General features: G+C 45.5%; 1 protein-coding gene across 3 annotated transcripts in view; it reads left to right on the forward strand.

Moving 5' to 3' along the window:
* Positions 1-17,546, forward strand: part of DENND11 (DENN domain containing 11) — a 46,634-nt gene that overhangs the window by 11,517 nt on the left and 17,571 nt on the right. For all 3 annotated transcript variants that reach the window (XM_038559376.1, XM_038559377.1, XM_038559378.1), the window contains exons 2-4: positions 6,778-6,877; positions 7,838-7,996; positions 16,923-17,076. In XM_038559376.1, coding sequence (XP_038415304.1) covers positions 6,778-6,877; positions 7,838-7,996; positions 16,923-17,076 — 413 coding nt within the window. The remainder of the gene's footprint in view (positions 1-6,777; positions 6,878-7,837; positions 7,997-16,922; positions 17,077-17,546) is intronic.

The raw sequence follows: 17,546 nt of genomic DNA on the forward strand, positions 1-17,546 counted from the left end.
CTATATACAGAGATTTTTTTTTTCCTGAGCCATTTGAAAGTAATCGCATCATCATGTCTGATGACACTTTACTGCTAAATTCATGAGTATAAACCTCCTAAGAAAAAGGACATTTTTTTAAAAGATTTTATTTATTCATGAGAGACACACAGAGAGAGGCAGAGACACAGGCAGAGGGAGAAGCAGGCTCCCTGCGGGGAGCCTGATGTGGGACTCAATCCCAGGACACCAGGGTCAACCTGAGCCAAAGGGAGACACTCAGCCACTGAACCACCCAGGCGTCCCACAAAATACATTTTCTTTTTTTTTTTAATTTTATTTATTTATAATAGTCACAGAGAGAGAGAGAGAGAGAGAGAGGCAGAGACACAGGCAGAGAGAGAAGCAGGCTCCATGCACCGGGAGCCTGATGTGGGATTCGATCCTGGGTCTCCAGGATCGTGCCCTGGGCCAAAGGCAGGCGCCAAACCGCTGCGCCACCCAGGGATCCCACAAAATACATTTTCTTACATAACCACAATTACCCCTAGAGTAATTAACGTTAATTCATCAATTAGTTTTCTTTAAAAAATTCCAGTCTGCAATAAAGGTGTTTTTCTTTCTTTTATTACTCTTTAATACCCCTCCTGTCCTGTGCTAAGCAGTGTGCTGTGTTGGGATATGAGACAAAGTTTTTATGGAGTCCCTGCGGAGATAGACATCTTAGACCGTGACTGTATAGACTGGGGTGAGGACTACAGAGCTTCATTTACTTTCCTTGAGTTCAAGGGGTGTGTAAGCAGAGATGTCCTTCCTGCGACATAAAGAGGACTATTCCCAGAGCTGTGTTTGGAGCTTGTGCTCATTCCATGATCTGCCAGCCTGACCCCAATGGAACTTTCCCCTAAGGGACTTGCATCCATCTCGAAGTTAATCATGTCACTACCAGGATGTCATTCCTTCCATCTCAGTCTTTCAAGTTTCTGTACAGTGAGGATTGGACAGGGGCACAGGGGAGCAAGGATAACGGCTTTGAGAACTAGGCTGAGGAATGGGGGCTTGATTCTATAGGTCAGTGGTATTAAGTAACACACGGATTTGGCCGGGAATACCAGGGACCCAAATGAACAGTGGCTTCATCAAGATAGGGGTTTGTTTCTCTTTCCTGCAACAGGAGATAGCTGGTGTAGAGCTGGAATGCTGGCTCAGATCCATGGGGTCATCCTGGGGACCTAGATTCGTGACAGCTGTCACCACATCCACATTCCAGGCAGCAGGATGGAGGAAGAGGCAGTGTTCTCTTCCCTGTAAGGTGCTCCTTGGCAACTCCACACCTCACTCTGTCTGCATCCCACTGGCCAGAATGGACTCGTGGACACACCTATATGCAAGAAGATGCTGAGAAACATAGTTGTCCGTTGGAAGGCTACATGCCAGGCTAAATATAGGATATTCTAGCCCCTATAAGAAAGGAAGAGTGGACACTGAGGTTAACTTGCAGCTCCTTGTATACTAGCATATTTGAAAAAAAAAAAAAACTTCTATAAAACTAGTCCCTTAAGATACTTCTTAAAAATAAGTCTATTGGCCCAGAAAATTTGGAAACATTGAGGTCTCATAGAAATTCACAGTGCAGAGTAACATCCTAAAGCCTCTGCGAAGTTCTGCATTAAAGTGTGTCTGTCCTTTAACCTGAGATAATGTGGCCAAAGTCCATTTTAAAAATGTATTTTTCACAGAAGCCCTATTACCGTAAGCTTTGGGAAACACTGCCTTGGGAATTGTTAAAGATTTCTTAGTTTGTAGTGATGTAGACATTTTTGCAGGAGTTTTGCTCCCAGGGATGTTGTCAACAGAAATGTGTGCATGTTGTGTCAAAAATTAATCAAAGGAACAGAACCACTAGGAGATGTCTGAAGGGATTTATTGCAAGAATTCAGTCTCACACAGTTGGGGGAGCTGGGTAGACGGTCTGTGTGAGGCTGCTGTCCTGCTGCCTGATGATGGAGCTTGAACTCTGTTGGGCGGGCAGTGATGGAAGAGGAGAGTATGGTTGGGAAGACGGAGAGAAGCTGGGACACTTAAGAATGTACCGAAAGTCAGAGGGTCAGGCTGCCTCTGACTTTAATGATGCGGGTGTCCTGATGAAGCCGATGCCCTTTGTTATGGAACTAAACACACACCTGGCTTAGGAGTCTGAGAAGCTGAAAGAGGATCCCAGGGAGACTGGGTCCAGCATTCACAGGCCTGGCTGCCACCACCTGGCCCCCGATCGAGGTGGCCTGCAGATGAGCAACGATGCACATGAGCTGCCCAATGCTGCTTTTTTTTTTTTTTTTAAAGATTTTATTTATTTATTCATGAGAGACACAGAGAGGCAGAGACACAGGCAGAGGGAGAAGCAGGCTCCCTGTGGGAGCCCGATGTGGGATTCGATCCCAGGACCCCAAAATCATCCCCTGAACTGAAGTCAGATGCTCAACCACTGAGCCACCAGGTGCCCCCGTACCAGCCTTCTGATGGGAATGCAGGGTACCTGCGGCTTCCCTCCCACGTTCCCCATCTCACCTCATAAGAGGAAGGGAGTTCTGAGCACCGGAGTTCGGCCCAGCCTGGGTTCAAGCATTACGGAGCCACCACACGTGTCCACCAGATGACAGGTGTAGGGATTTTTCCAGCTGGTCTAGTGGCAATAGCTTCAAATTGGAAATAAGCTAAATGTGCATCATCAGTTCAACAGCTGCTGTGTTACATGCACAGGATGGAAGTAGTACAGGGACAGACTATTGCTCTGTGTGTCAACATGAATGAGGGGTGGCCCGGGTGGCTCAGCGGTTGGGTGTTTGCCTTTGGCCCAGGGCGTGATCCTGGAGACCCGGGATCGAGTCCCACATCCGGCTCCCTGCATGGAGCCCTGCTTCTCCCTCTGCCTGTGTCTCTGCCTCTCTCTCTCTCTGTCTCTCTGAGTCTCATAAATAAATAGAATCTTTAAAAAAAAAAAAAAAAAACACCCACGAGTGAATCTTACCAAGTCATGGAGTTAAAGGAGACACACAAGAATGCAAACCATGATCGCGTCCGCGTACATTTCAAAACAGCCGAGCTAGGTTTGCGGTGTGACAGGTGGCGCCAGCAGCCGCCAGGGACAGAGGGTTAGCGAGGGGCACCTGCTGTTCTGCGCCTTGATCTGGGTGCTGGTGACCCAGCTCTGTGAAAAACTCCCTGAGCTGGGCAGTTTGGGATTCGTGTGCTCTTCTGTACTTCGCTTTCAGTGACAAAGTGTAGGGAAATTAAAGTTTTAAGGAGTTACGGAGCCGTCCCGGACCGGCCGGGTTGGAGGGAAGAAGTGAAGTTCGAGCTCTTTGAACCCAGTGCCGAAGTGGCAGAGGGGAGAGGAGGCGGCTTCGGTGAGCGGAGGCCGGGGCCCACCTGCGGGGCATCGCTGCTCCGTCCCCTCGTGCCCCCCTAGGCCGGCCACCTGCTGCCATGGTGCGGGGTTAGGGCTTCGTATGCGGAGGCGCAAGGGCACAGGAGCTCACCGGCGACTCACCCATGTGGCACGAGGTGGGGACCATGATCCTGCATGTCTGGGGGGGGCCCTGGCACCCTTTTCAGTCCCCTGGAGGTCCTGATGCGCTCCTCAGGCAGAAGGGCCCTTGAACTCTGGAGACAGGAGCTCCGGATGGTAAGGGGGAAAGATGGGAATCCCTTTATCCCCAAGTTCACCCCCATTTCAAAGTACAGTGTGCCCCCTCTTGTCTTTTTTTTTTTTTAAGATTTCACTTATTAATGAGAGACACAGGCAGAGGGAGAAGCAGGCTCCATGCAGGGAGCCCGATGTGGGACTAGATCCCGGGACCCCAGGATCACGCTGTGAGTCGAAGGCAGGCACCAAACCGTTCAGCCACCCAGGGATCCACCCCCCTTGTCTTTAACCAGGCCACACACAGCATCGTTCTAGCCTGTTTTATAAAATACTAATTCCAGGGGTGCCCGAGTGGCTTGGTTGGTTAAGCATCTGCCTTTGGCTCAGGTCATGATGCCGGGGTCCTGGGATCGAGCCCCACGTCAGGCTCCCTGCTCAGCGGTGAGCCTGCTTCTCTCTCTCTCTGTCAAATACATAAAAACTCTTTAAGAAAAAAAAGTGAAAATACTAATTCCCCTTCCCATGCTTTTTTGTTTTAGTTCATTGTTAGTCAGATTCATGATTCCTCTCTTGAAAGCAAACTATTTGAAAGCTCTCAGGCTGTGAACACGGGACTGGGTGACCCTCTGGGATGGGTTCTGTGTTTGGAGACTGGATCGTGTATTGGGAGACTGGATACGCAACCTCTCTGACGCCCCGAGCAATGATCCGCAAGCGCTGCTGGCTGGATTACTGATGGCATTTCTCAGGCCTAGGAAAGTCCTGTAATTAAACCCCACAATCCTTCCCACCCTGTCTACCCTCACAGGGCCACCGCCCACTCCTGGGCAGACCATCCCGAGGCCTGCTGCTTCCGCTGTCCCCAGTCCCCCAACTCTTCCCACCCTTCTCTGCCTTGGGAAGGGGCATTTCATGCATTTCTTTCCCACCTGGCCGAGGCCCATCAGTGAGGAACATTGAGACCCATGCCAGGTGCTCAGAGCAGGAGGGAAGTACTAGAGCATTTGTCTTCAGGAAATTAGTATCTTGTGCTGGATCCCAGGGAATTTATTTTTTTTAAGATTTTATTTATTTATTCATGAGAGAGAGAGAGAGAGAAGCAGAGACACAGGCAGAGGGAGAAGCAGGCTCCATGCAGGGAGCCCGACGTGGGACTCGATCCTGGTTCTCCAGGGTCAGGCCCTGGGCTGAAGGTGGTGCTAAACCGCTGTGCCACCGGGGCTGCCCCAGGGAATTTATTCTTAATTATTTTTTTCCCTTCATTGAAGTTGGGTAGTAAGTAGCTGGGAGCGTGATCTCAGGGGGTTAGGGAAAGGAAATGGGGAAAAGAGGGTAAAAGTGAGTCAGCCTCCTCACTTACTGAATCGCCCTCATCTTACAATCAGGAAACCAAGACTCAAGAGGTTGTACCAAAGGTCACACGGCTCATGGCAAAGCCAAGCCTTGAAGCCAAGTCTAACCCGGCCCGAGTGCGTGTGTACCTGCCACACCATCGGCCCCCGGGTGACTGGTCTGGCTTCCTGCTGGGAGTCCAGGCCTGGACCCTCAGCTCCTGCCGGGCACCAGCTCCGCTGGCTGGGGGTGACTAAGCAAGTTTCCTTAATGTCTCATCGTTTCCTCATATGTAAGAATGAGAGAAAGTAAAAAATGTGATGATTACATAACTCTCCCTTGAATTGTTTGCTGTACGTGAATAAACTGTACGGTCTGTGAGTTGTAGCTCATTAAAGCTGTTAGAAAAGATAAAGGTGAAATCTCACATGTAGCTTAGTATTTTTATTTCGAAATATTTTGAATTATGCAAGAAAACGGTAGGGAATATTCCATACCGTTTTGTCAAGTGTCTGGGTAACACTGTTATTGTGCCTCTCTCTGATTCCCTCGGTCTGATGGATGCTCATCACTGCTTCGTTCTAAAATCCATGTTCTCCTCTATCATGGCTTTTATCCCCTGGAACTATGACCATTTGGTCTCCTTGTTTATCTCTGGACTTTAATCTCTTTGAGGTCAGGAGCTATGTCTTATTTGACTTTGTAGCTCCAACATCCAGCTCAGTGGGAAGATCGTCATTATTTTTTTTAATTTTTTAAATTATTTTTAAGATTAAAAAAAAAAACTTATTTATTCATGAGAGGCACACAGAGAGAGAGAGGCAGAGACACAGGCAGATGGAGAAGCAGGCTCCATGCAGGGAGCCCAGTGTGGGACACGATCTTGGGTCTCTAGGATCACGCCCTGGGCTGAAGGTGGCCCTAAATCGCTGAGCCACCCAGGGATCGCCTCATTGTTTTTTTTTTTTTTTAAAGACTTCATTTATTTGTTCATGAGAGATGCAGAGACATAGGCAGAGAGAGAAGCAGGCTCCCTGTGGGGAGCTTTAGGCGGGACCTGATCCCAGGATCCTGGGATCAGGACCTGAGCTGAAGGCAGATGCTCAACCACTGAGCCACCCAGGTGCCCTGAGCACAGTAATTAATGCTGACTGAATGACTGAGTGAGCGCCAAAGTTCTGGAAGTAAAGAATGGATGGCTGAACTTTGGATGTGGGCCTCACCTAGGGAGAGAGGAGAAAAAATTCGGGAAGGAAACAGCTACCTAGATCAGAGAAGTAGGAAAAGAACCAAGATAGTATTCTATCATGGGAATCAAGGAAAAAGAAGAAATTTTTGAGGAATTCTCAACTGCTGCAAAAAGGTCAATGAAAATGTGAATCAAAAATAAAAGGAGTTTGGGGTTTGCCAGAGTCGGTAGCTCTAGGAGGACAAGATGGAGCGTGATCTCAGGGGGTCAGGGAAAGGAAATGGAGAAAAGAGGGTAAAAACACACCCTTGGGAGTGAGGCTGTGAAAGGAAGGAGGTTTGGAAATGACTTCACAGAATGGACCCACCAGAGACCGTATCCTTGCTGGACAGGAGACTGCTCAGCTCAAGGCAGAGCTGGAAGGCCCCTTGAAGGCCCGTCTCCTGGCCCTGCAGAGTGACTGGGGAGGAGTGCCGGCGGGTGGCTGGTAGATGAGATGACCCGCCGGAGCGTCTTGGTGGCCAGGTCAACAGCGCGTTTATCGGGTAGCCATAGACCCTCAGCTCTTGGACAAGGACCTCTTCTCTGAATGACTTTGTTTCTTTTAACTTGTATCCCCCCTTTCCCACAGGGAACATGGTGGAGTGGTGCTTACCTCAGGATATTGACCTTGAAGGTGTTGAGTTCAAGTCTATGGCCAGTGGGTCCCATAAAATTCAGTCCGACTTCATGTAAGTATGGCAGGATGCCCCCGTCGGTACCCTTTCCTCGCCCATCCTTTCCCCGGAGCGCGAGGGCTCATCAGGGAGGCTCCCGAAGCTGTGTGGAGATGCCCCAAAGATAGATGTGTGGTTTCGTGTTTGTATCCGTTTTCTCCCGAGGAGGTCCCCAGCTTTTGTTTGGTTCTTAGTGGGTTTCATGATCCCCCTCCCCCCAAATTAAGAACTATCAGAGGTTCTGTCCCTTTTAAGAAAATACTAGACCTCACTAGAGGTCTGGCTTTATTGGAAGAGTGGACTTTCAGTTCAGTTTGGGTTGGCTTAAGACTTTTAACCGAACCCAAAATCCCGGCTTTAAGTAAGGCCGGTGTATAGTCCCGTGTAACTAAGATCCGGGTGAGGAGGAGCCAACGGGGAGAACGTCAAGGTAACGGAGCAGGAGGTTGCTTGAACTTCTGGGCCGCAGCTGTGACAGGTGTGAGAAAGGGGAGGGAAAAGGAGGGACAGCCCTGGTCCTCCGCCCTAGTGAGAGTATCGGAGACTCAGGAAGTGGGGGAAAGAATCAACGTGGCTCATGCTAGTAAGACAGTACCATTCCAGAAGGGCCTCAAGTCGAGTCTTGGTTTGAGTCACGTCATGTTGCAGGAGAGAAGGGATCTGTCCATGGTCATGGGCAGTTGAGCAGCAGGCTTGCCAGAGGCCAAGTCCTGGCTCTTGGTGGATGACCCTTGGTGCTTTCCAGCATCTTCTGGCGCCTCGGTCGTCCCGTCTGGTGGGGGGGGTGTGTGTGTGGCTTGACCAGTGTTCCCCTGGGGGTCTAAAAAAATTCATCTTCAGGCTGAGCTTCCTCATGTTAGAGCCCTGGACAAGGTTACTTGTTTTCCTCGGGACTGCATCTCAAATTAAGAAACAAAGCCAAACGATTTCTCTCTCTCGGATGGTGAGCCACACCATGCACTTGGATCTTTCTAGCTACTTCCGAAAGGGGCCTTTCTTTGGCCTGGCCTGCTTCGCCAACATGCCCGTGGAGAGCGAGCTGGAGCGTGGGGCACGTATGAAGTCCGTGGGCATCCTGTCGCCATCCTACACCCTGCTCTACCGCTACATGCACTTCTTGGAGAACCAGGTTCGGTACGTGGCTTGCATACGTGCGGGGGGAGGCTACAGGGACTGGCCAGCTGCTGTGTGTGTGTGTGTGTGTGTGTGTGTGTGTGTGTGTAGGGCCCTCAGTGATGAAGGCTGTGTGCCAGCACATGCCCTGCCACGCACATCCATGGTCACACCTCCGGTGTTTCAGCCAAAGTCCTGCTTTGGAAAAATCCCGAAGATTCTTCACGCTGCAGGGAGAGCGGGGTGGATTTGCCTTCCGTGTTTGCTTCTGGTGTCATCAGTTTTGTTGAATTACACGATCTGTTGACCATTACGTGATCTTTGTTTACCCGAAGCCACAGTAAATACCTCCTCGCCCCACGTAGGCAAACAGACTCTGAACTCTTCTTAAGCCTAACCCTGTATTACTTGGGGTGGTTATTCCTGCTTGTGGTAATAGGAAGGGGATTTTTAACAGAAGCAGCAAAACTAGGCATGATTTTCTAAATTTTTTCATCACTCTAATTTCATTTCAGATTTTTTTTTTAAAGATTTTATTTATTTATTCATGAGAGACACACAGAGAGAGAGGCAGAGAGGCAGAGGGAGAGGCAGGCTCCATGCAGGGAGCCCGACGTGGGACTCGATCCCGGGTCTGCAGGATCACGCCCTGGGCCGAAGGCGGTGCTAAACCGCTGAGCCACCCAGGCTGCCCTCATTTCAGATTTTGAGAGAGAAATCTATCCCTGATCCCTGAAGCATTATTAAAATTTTAGCACATTTGCTGCTTTTCTGGTATACATGTGTATATAAAAAATATATACTTGGTATCTTTCTCTGCATATGTTTTTATACCCTATAGCTTTAAAATTTAATTTATATATTTTTTTATTATTTTTATTTTTATTTTTTTTTTATTTTTTATAATTTTTAATATATTTTTATATCTTCTTGATCATCTTTGAAAGTACATGAAATTTGTTTTTTATGAGAAAAAAAGCTTTTAAAATGTATATAAAAGCACAAATGGATTTAAAAAAAAATCTTCCCGAATTTTAACACCAAGATATCCATTGTTAATATTCAGTGAATGCCATTCTAAAATAGAAATGGTTTTACAAAAATCGGATTAATACTTTACGAGGATTTAATTTTATCATATAGCAGGCTAGTTTGAAATACATTGAATTTAATCTTCCTTATGGATCAGAGGGAAAGAATAATGAAACCGAAGGAATTGTCAAACTTCAAGTAAATGGTTTTGTTTGGTTGGTTTTTTTGTTTTGTTTTGTTTTTACAAAGAGGTACATTATTTCTTGAAATATTCCTTCAAAGTTAAGGAAAAAGATTATGAAAACCACAAAGATAGAGTTTCATTTTTTAATTTTTATTTATTTTTTTATTGGAGAGTTTCATTTTTATTTTTATCGGTAAATAACATTTTCTCAGCATAAGCATCACTGGTGGTCTTAAATGTTTCCGTTGTGAACAGTCTGTCATCTAAAACCCCTCAGCTCCTCCACCCTAGTTCACATCTCAATTCTTATATATTGTGGATTTATTCTATGTTTATTTCTATAATCCTGTTTCCCACCATTCTTCAGTCTTGATTCTGTGTGAACGACCACGGCCAGGGTGTGGCTGTGACTTGCCGTGTTGCCCAGCCCCTGATTGGATTTGTTTCTTGGCTGGTTGGGTTTTGCCATCAAGCGCTTTATTCTTTTCCCCGTGAAAGTTTCGTGGGACCTGCCTTCTCTGAGGTCTTGTGCATTTAATCCCTTTCCTCTGGGTGGGTAGAAGATTCTGGAATCTTTCCTTCTTCCTCTCAAGATGCTGTAAGTATTGCTGTGCTATCTTCTGATACTGGTTGTCTGGGGAAGTCTCTGATGTCTAGATCCCTGTAGATTCTTTATCCGTGAAGTTTCTGAACTTTCTTTTTTTTTTTTTTTTTTTTTAACTTTCTTTCCAGGGATCGTTTGTCCCTTTTGATCTAGAGATACGTCTTTTGTTTTTAATTTCAGGAACCTTTCCACATGTAAAAAAATACTCAACTTTTCCATTCCATTTTCCCCCCCTCCTTTTATGCGCTGGTTATGCATGTGTTTTCTCTGCCTCATCCTATTTATCATTTTGATGATTATTTTAATAACTCTGTAATGTTAGAGTCGTCCCATAAGTTTTCCTGATTGGTCCCGATGGTTGAGCACTTACATGCTTCTTCTTCTTTTTTTTTTTTTTTTTTAATTGCTCCTTTATATTTTGGAACTGTGGTGAACCCCTTCATGTAGATCTCTTTTTCTGTTTTTGAAATATTTCCTCAGTGATGGGTCTCCGAAGTAATATTATGGAGTTTAAGAAAAAAAAAAAAACATTTTTGGGGAGGCTGACACTTCTTAAAAAATTACTGTCCCTTTTGAAAAAACCAGTTTTCCCAAGCAGATGATATTTTCTTGTGGCTCAAATGTTAAAAATTTTAAGGTGGTATTCTATTAGTTAGAGTCCTACCTAACTGGCAGTAACAGAGGCCCCAAAATACAATGGTTCAAAGGAAACAGAAGATTCTTTCTCATGTAATGGTCTGGTGGTGGCAGGTGCCTGCTGTTCCCTACGAGTGTTTAGGGACCCTCACTTCTTCTCTTGGATCAATCTACCATACCCTAAGAGTGATGTTTGTGTTCTAAGATATTCTTCTCCAGTGTTCAGAGCTGTTGACCACTGTTTACATCTAGCCCAGAGGGAGGAGAGAAAGCCTGTGAAATTGCGTCATCACTTCTCGTATGCTATTGTCAAGTTCTCCATCACAAAGACACACCTAACAGCCAAGGAGACTGGAGGATGGAGGAGGTAGTCTCTAGGTCAGCGACCCTGTACTCAGTTGAAAAATCTGGTGGTTCTGTTGCAAACAGGAAAAAGGGGACAGATGGATTTGGGGGCAAAATTAGCAGCCCCAGCGTCAAATTGCCCCTCTCACTAGTCAGATATCTATGTGCACTTTTCCTCTTCCTCCCACATGTAAAGGACATCCTGCTCACCCCAAGAGAAACCTCATAGAGGCTCATCCATTTAATGCTTCTAGTCTAAAATCCAGGATTTCTGGGTGATGCAAGGTCCTTTCATCAGATCAACACATGGTTCTTCGTATCCTAAAATCCTACGAAACAATAGACAAATCCATTCACTCCGCACCTTCCAAACACAATATAAATGGCGGAGTAAGTGGGGGTGCCTGGGGAGCACAGTTGGTTAAGCATCCGACTCTTGGTTTCTTTTTTTTATTTTTTTATTTTTTTTATTTTTTCGACTCTTGGTTTCTGCTCCGGTTGTGATCTCAAGGTCGTGAGATCGAGCCCCGAGTCAGGCTCTGCACTCAGCATGGAGTCTGCTTGGGACTCTCTCCTTCTCCCGCTGCCTTTTTCCCCTGTTCCTGCTCACATGGGCACGTGTACTCTCCCAAATCTTTAAAAAAAAAAAAAAAAAAAAGAAAGGTGGAATAAGAACCACAGTGCAAACTCCTGTTTGGAAAAGAGGAAGGGTGAGAAACCCAAACAGCCATTAGTCTCTAATGATGATGAAATTCTGTTGAGCAGGGACTGCGGAGGCTTCTTGTCCTGGCAGAGCAGTGTGTTCCTTATTGAAAGCGTGGTTCTATTATTGACAATCCCCTTGCCCGTTTTCCTTCACCGCTCCTGACTTTGCCCTCGAGGAGGTTCTTTGTCCATTTTCCATCATAACCACTTCCAAAGCAGACACTGGAGAACATGATCTCTTTTTAAAAAAGGATTTTATTTATTTATTCATGAGAGACACAGGCAGAGGGAGAAGCAGGCTCCCTGCAGGGACCCCGATGTGGGGCTCCATCCCAGGACCCCGGGATCATGCCCTGAGCCAAAGGCAGACACTCAACCGCTGAGCCACCCAGGCGTTCCCAAAACATGATCTTCTTGAGGCTGCATCGCTGGAGAACACATTTCCTGCTGGTGTAGGTTTGGGGGTGTAGTGGTTTCTTTAAGGGTTGAGAAGTCACAGACTTTTATAGACTAGGCGCGTGACAATATAGATCCCTCTAAAACTAACTAGGCTTCTGGTCTGTTTGCTTCCAATCGGTTCCAGTTCCACTGCCAAAGATTCCTTTGGGGTCTTAGTTTTTAAATCAGTGGATTACAGAATAGTTACTGGTGTCTGTTCTTGGCCTATCCGTCTTTTCCTCATTTTAATGGCAGCTGCCTCAAGGCTGTGCCCTAAATCTGATCTTTGCAAATATGTGACTCCACTCTTAACTGGAGAGTTTCATAGAAGCTTTGAAAGAAATTCTTACCTCCTGCTTTTGGGTACAAAAGCAGTTGACTTTTCCAGTCCCATGGGATCCCCAAACCACTGGAGTCTCCATTTAATTACATTGCAGAACTCAGAACACGCTGCCCTAGGCTGCATTTCCTTCCATTTCAGCTTGCGGACTGGCCAGCTCTTCCCTGTTTTCATCTTTTTCTGGTAGGATGTCACTGAAAATAAGCAGCAGTCAACATTCTACTTCTATGTGCCCCCCCTGAAGTTACAAGTTCAGGTGACACAGGACCTATCTTCCAAGGTACTGAAGTTCTAGCAAGTGTTTGCAGAAGTGTAACAAGGGCTACCAGCTTTCTGGTCTGTAACGCCTCTTCTCTCACCACTGTCCCTTGCCAGATGCTAAGCCAAAGGCCACAGTGTCTTGTCTTTTTTTTTCTTTTTAAGATTTTGTTTATTCATGAGAGACACAGGGAGAGAGGCAGAGTCATAGGCAGAGGGAGAAGCAGGGATCATGACCTGAGCCAAAGGCAGATGCTCAACTACTGAGCCACCCAGGCGTCCCCACAGTGTCTTTCCTGATAGACATAACTCATTTCTCTGCACCATCTTCTGCTTTGGCTGTACAGGCTAAGTTGCTACAACAAAGAAACTCAAGATATAGTGACTCAGAGGAGTCACAGTCACTGGAGAAGCAGTCCAGTGCTGTAGATGCCTCTGTTCTGCTGGGTCATCCTGGGACCTGAGTCTTATATGCTCCTATCTCCTAGAGTATTGTCCTCATCCTCATGGTAGAAGCAGACTCACCATTACCAGGTCATGTTCCGGCCTGCAGGAAGAGGAAAAACACAGGAACACCCCAAGTTAAACACATCACTTCTACTTACATGCCATTGGCCAATTCTTTGTCACTAGCCATGCCAAGCAGCAAGGTCTGGCAGTTGTGGTCCTTAACTAGGTGACTGTGTGACGAGAAACAATCAGAAAGTTCTGTTACTCAGAGAAGAAGAGAGTGGCAGTCTCTACCACTGGCATAAAATGAAAAGTCTAGGGGCCCCTGGGTGGCTTAGTTGGTTAAGCGTCTGCCTTAGGCTCAGATCGTGATCGTGGGGTCCTGGGATCGGGCCCCAAGTCGGGTTCCCTGTTCGGTGGGCAGGCTGCTTCTGCCTCTCTCTCTGCCTCTCCCCCTGCTCATGCTCTCTCTCCTGCTCTCTCAAATAAAACCTTAAAAAAAAAAAAAAAAAAGACTTCATTCAGTTCCTATATCCATCCAATACTCCCAGTAATTACCATTAATTTTCCATCTATCTTTCCAAAATGTGTGTATGGAAACACAAATGTATATTCTTATTCCCCCCTTTTCATGCAAAAGGTATCAGATTATACATGTCATTTTTTACACCTTGCCTTTTTCAATGGGCTAATATCTAGGAGATCATGCTCTCACATCAGTACAGAGAGTTTATAATTTCTTATATATGTGCCCTATGTAGAAGAATCACATTTTATCAAGTCTCTTATTGATGGACATTTGGGCATTTCCGGTCTTTTGCTATTACAACTAATGCTGCCCTGAATACCTATGTTCAAGTATCATCTCACATATGAACAGAATATGTGTACATTAAATTTCCAGAAATGAAATTGGTGGTTCAAAAGGAAGAGGTATTTGTAATTTTAATAGACAATTGTCAAATTGTTTTCCATAAAGATTGTGCCATTTTGCATTCCCGGCTGTAATGCAGGAGAATGCAGTTTCCTTACAACATTGCCAACACAAAAATAAAACTCTTGAGATTTTTTGGCATTTGGATGGGTAAAACATGGTACATGAGTATAGTTTTGATTTGCATTTTTCTTATGAGTGAGATTGAGCATCTTTTTATTTGAGTCATTCGCTTTTCCTCTTCTGTGAACCATTTCTAGCCTTGGTTCCAATTTTCTTTCTTTCTTTCTTTCTTTCTTTCTTTCTTTCTTTCTTTCTTTCTTTCTTTCTTTCTTTCTTTCTTTCTTTCTTTCTTTCTTTCTTTCTTTCTTCCTTCCTTCCTTCCTTCCTTCCTTCCTTCCTTCCTTCCTTCCTTCCTTCTGTTGTTGGCCTTATTAATTTCTAGGAGTTCTTTGTGTAGTAGGGAGATTTGTGCTTTGCAGAATAAATTGAAAATCTTTTTCCACTTTGTCATTCATCTTTTAGTTATTTTAAGATTTCATTTATTTATTTTGGGGGAGGGGCAGAAGGAGAGGGAGAGAGAGAAACCCAAGCAAACTCTGCACTGAGCACAGAGCCTGACACAAGTCTCGATCCCACCACCCTGAGATCATGACCCAAGCCAAAATCAAGAGTTGGACGCTCAGCTCATTGAGCCACCCAGGTGCCCCTGTCATTCATCTTTTCACATGACTTTTTGTCATGCGGATGTTTTTCTTCATTGAATTCGTTAATATTTTCATGGCTTCTAGAATTTGAGTCACAGCTAGAAAGGCTTTCTAGCTTGGATTACAGAGGGCTTGAGAGGAAGGACTCCCGTGAGAGTAGAGGGGGAGAGAAGCATGTGAGGTGAGCCCAGGTCCAGGCCAGGGCTGTATTTGACAGCAGCAGTGACATATATATATATTTTAAAGATTTTTGGTGACTTATATTTAAATTAACCAGACTTGATTTCTGAAAACACTGAATCTGTGTTTTCTATCCATTCTTATTTCTCATATCCCAAACTTATTAGATTGCCTCCATGACTCTTGGCTTCAGTATTTCTCCAGTTAGTCCTTTCTGTGACTGGTTCTCATTAGTCAGAAGATACTGGAGAACTATCTTATAATTTAAAAAAAAATAGAAAAAGAAGGAGGGAGTGTTATGAAATAAAAGGGACTTATGACACGTAGCCACATCTCTGGACCTTGCTTAGATCATGATTCAGACAGCCAAGTTTAAAACATTTTGGGGACAGTTGGTATAATTTGAGTGTGGACTGGGTATTATTTTGTGTTTGGGCTTCATTATTTTGTTAGGCGAGATAATGGCATGCTGTTTATGCTCTTTTTTAAATAGACTTTATCAGTTAAAGATGTATACCAAAGTGTTGATGGGTAAAATGTTATGATAAGGGATTTACTTTAAAACATTCCAGGAAGAAGAATGGCAGTGGGGGGACAGGATGTAGATGTAACCGTATTGACAAAATATTGATCATTGTTGAAGCTAAGTGATGGATGATGGAGCTTAATATTCTTTTTTCTACTCTTTGTATAAGTTTTAATTTTCCATAATGAAAAGTGTAAAAGACTAAATGTAAAATTATCATATAATTATTGTAGAAGACTGAAAAAGAGACAAAAGCTCAAGAAAATAAAAAGAACGTGATTCCACCATCCAGACGTATCTGCTATTAACATCTATATCCTTCTAGTCCTTTTCCCATGTATAAATATATACATATACAATTTTTAAAAAAGAATATGGGGGATCCCTGGGTGGGTCAGCGGTTTAGTGCGTGCCTTCGGCCTAGGGCTTGATCCTGGAGTCCCGGGATCGAGTCCCGTGTCAGGCTCCCTGCATGGAGCCTGCTTCTCCCTCTGCCTGTGTCTCTGCCTCCCTCTCTCTGTCTCTCTCATGAATGAATAAATAAAATCTTAAAAACAAAACAAAAAAGAATATGGAGGTCATTCAGCATCTAAAATGTCTAAGCTGGTATGATAACCTTTCCATGAATATCATGCATAATGGTTCTCAACATCATGGTGGTTTCAAAGCATTTTTGGTGTATAGATGTATCATGATTCATTTAACTATATCACTGCTATTAGACTTTTAGGTTGTTTCTTTTTATTTTTTTTAAGATTTTATTTATTTGAGAGAGAGAGAGACAGATAATGACAGAGAAAGCACAAGCAGGGAGGAGAAGGAGGAGCAGGCTTGCTGCTGAACAGGGAGCCCGACTTTCTGCGTTGGGTAATAATGTGATAAAAAACTCAGGACCTCTTACCTTCCCACCCCAAGTGCTTGGGCTTGCAGAGACTGGGCTGTGGGGAACCCTGTCAACTGTCCCTAAAACCAAGAAAGCCGTGTTGAAGCCCCAAACCATTTGGACAATGGAGCATCCCGCCTTCAAGTCAAGTACAAGAGTGCTGGGGTACCATGTGTGGCATTATGTTTAATGGGGGTGCTATGGGTTGACCTGTCCCCTGCCACTCTCCTCAAGAAGAAAGATCTGCTGGAGTCCATGCAGGGAGCCCGAAAATGGGACTCGATCCTGGGATTTGATCCTGGGACTCCAGGATCACGCCCTGGGCTGAAGGCAGGGGCTAAACCACTGAGCCACCCAGGGATCCCGAGAGCAGCTTTAATAAAGCCGGGGGTTTGTGGTCTTGCCAACTGCCCCGGTCTCAGCGTGCTCTGGGAAGGGGCACACACTCTTGAGCACGCCTTGCTCGAGAACATTAGACATCAGTCCAAGCGTGTCCATTCTGTGCGTTTCCCACGAAGAGGGCGGTGTGTTCCGTGGTGTCAGGGAGAGTCAGACCCCACATGTGAGCTTTCCCTAACCTGCCTAACACCAGTATAGGATGGAGGTCTTTTCAGTTGATCACTTCGTCCCTGAGGGTTCTAGAAGCCCTTGTGGTGGGGGACGTGAGTGGCAGACTGGGCCTGAGCTCTTCTCACTGTGTGTGTGTGTGTGTGTGTGTTTTGCAGACACCAGCTGGAGACGCCAGGACATTACTCCCACCTGGCTGCATTCTATGAGGACAAGAAAGGGGTGCTCCATGCCGGTCCGGGGAGAGGTGGGAGCCTGCCCCCCGTCTACTGGTTGCCTTCCATCCACCGATACATGTACCCTGAGATGAAGGTAGGGCTGGCCACACGCACACATGGTCCTGGGCTCGTGTGTGCTACGGTGGCTGTTGATTATTATTTTTTTAATTCATAAGGAATTTATGTCTTGGGCTCATGCCCAGAGTCTGACTTTGATAGGTTTCTGACCCAAACATTTGGATCCTTTTAAAACACAAGGCAACGATATGCTTTCTAGACTCTGCTCTGACCATGGTGCAAAGCCATGTATGGTGATGTGAGGCAGGCCAGGCGTGGTGGGTCCCTAGCAGGGAAAAGGTGGATTTGATTCTGTTGTTGGCTTCGATATTTTAAAACCAGACACCAGAACTGAAAAGATGAAGAATTTGATGAATAGATACAATAGTTCATAGTTTTTGTATTCCTGATATTCCTTTACTATGTGTTTTTTCTGAAGTACTTTGCCTGTGAACCTGGATGTGTTCGTTGACAGTTCACAAGCGTTAGGTGTCGGGAGGGTACAGA

Source organism: Canis lupus, chromosome 16 (genome assembly GCF_011100685.1).
Source record: "Canis lupus familiaris isolate Mischka breed German Shepherd chromosome 16, alternate assembly UU_Cfam_GSD_1.0, whole genome shotgun sequence".
Classification (NCBI taxonomy): domain Eukaryota; kingdom Metazoa; phylum Chordata; class Mammalia; order Carnivora; family Canidae; genus Canis; species Canis lupus.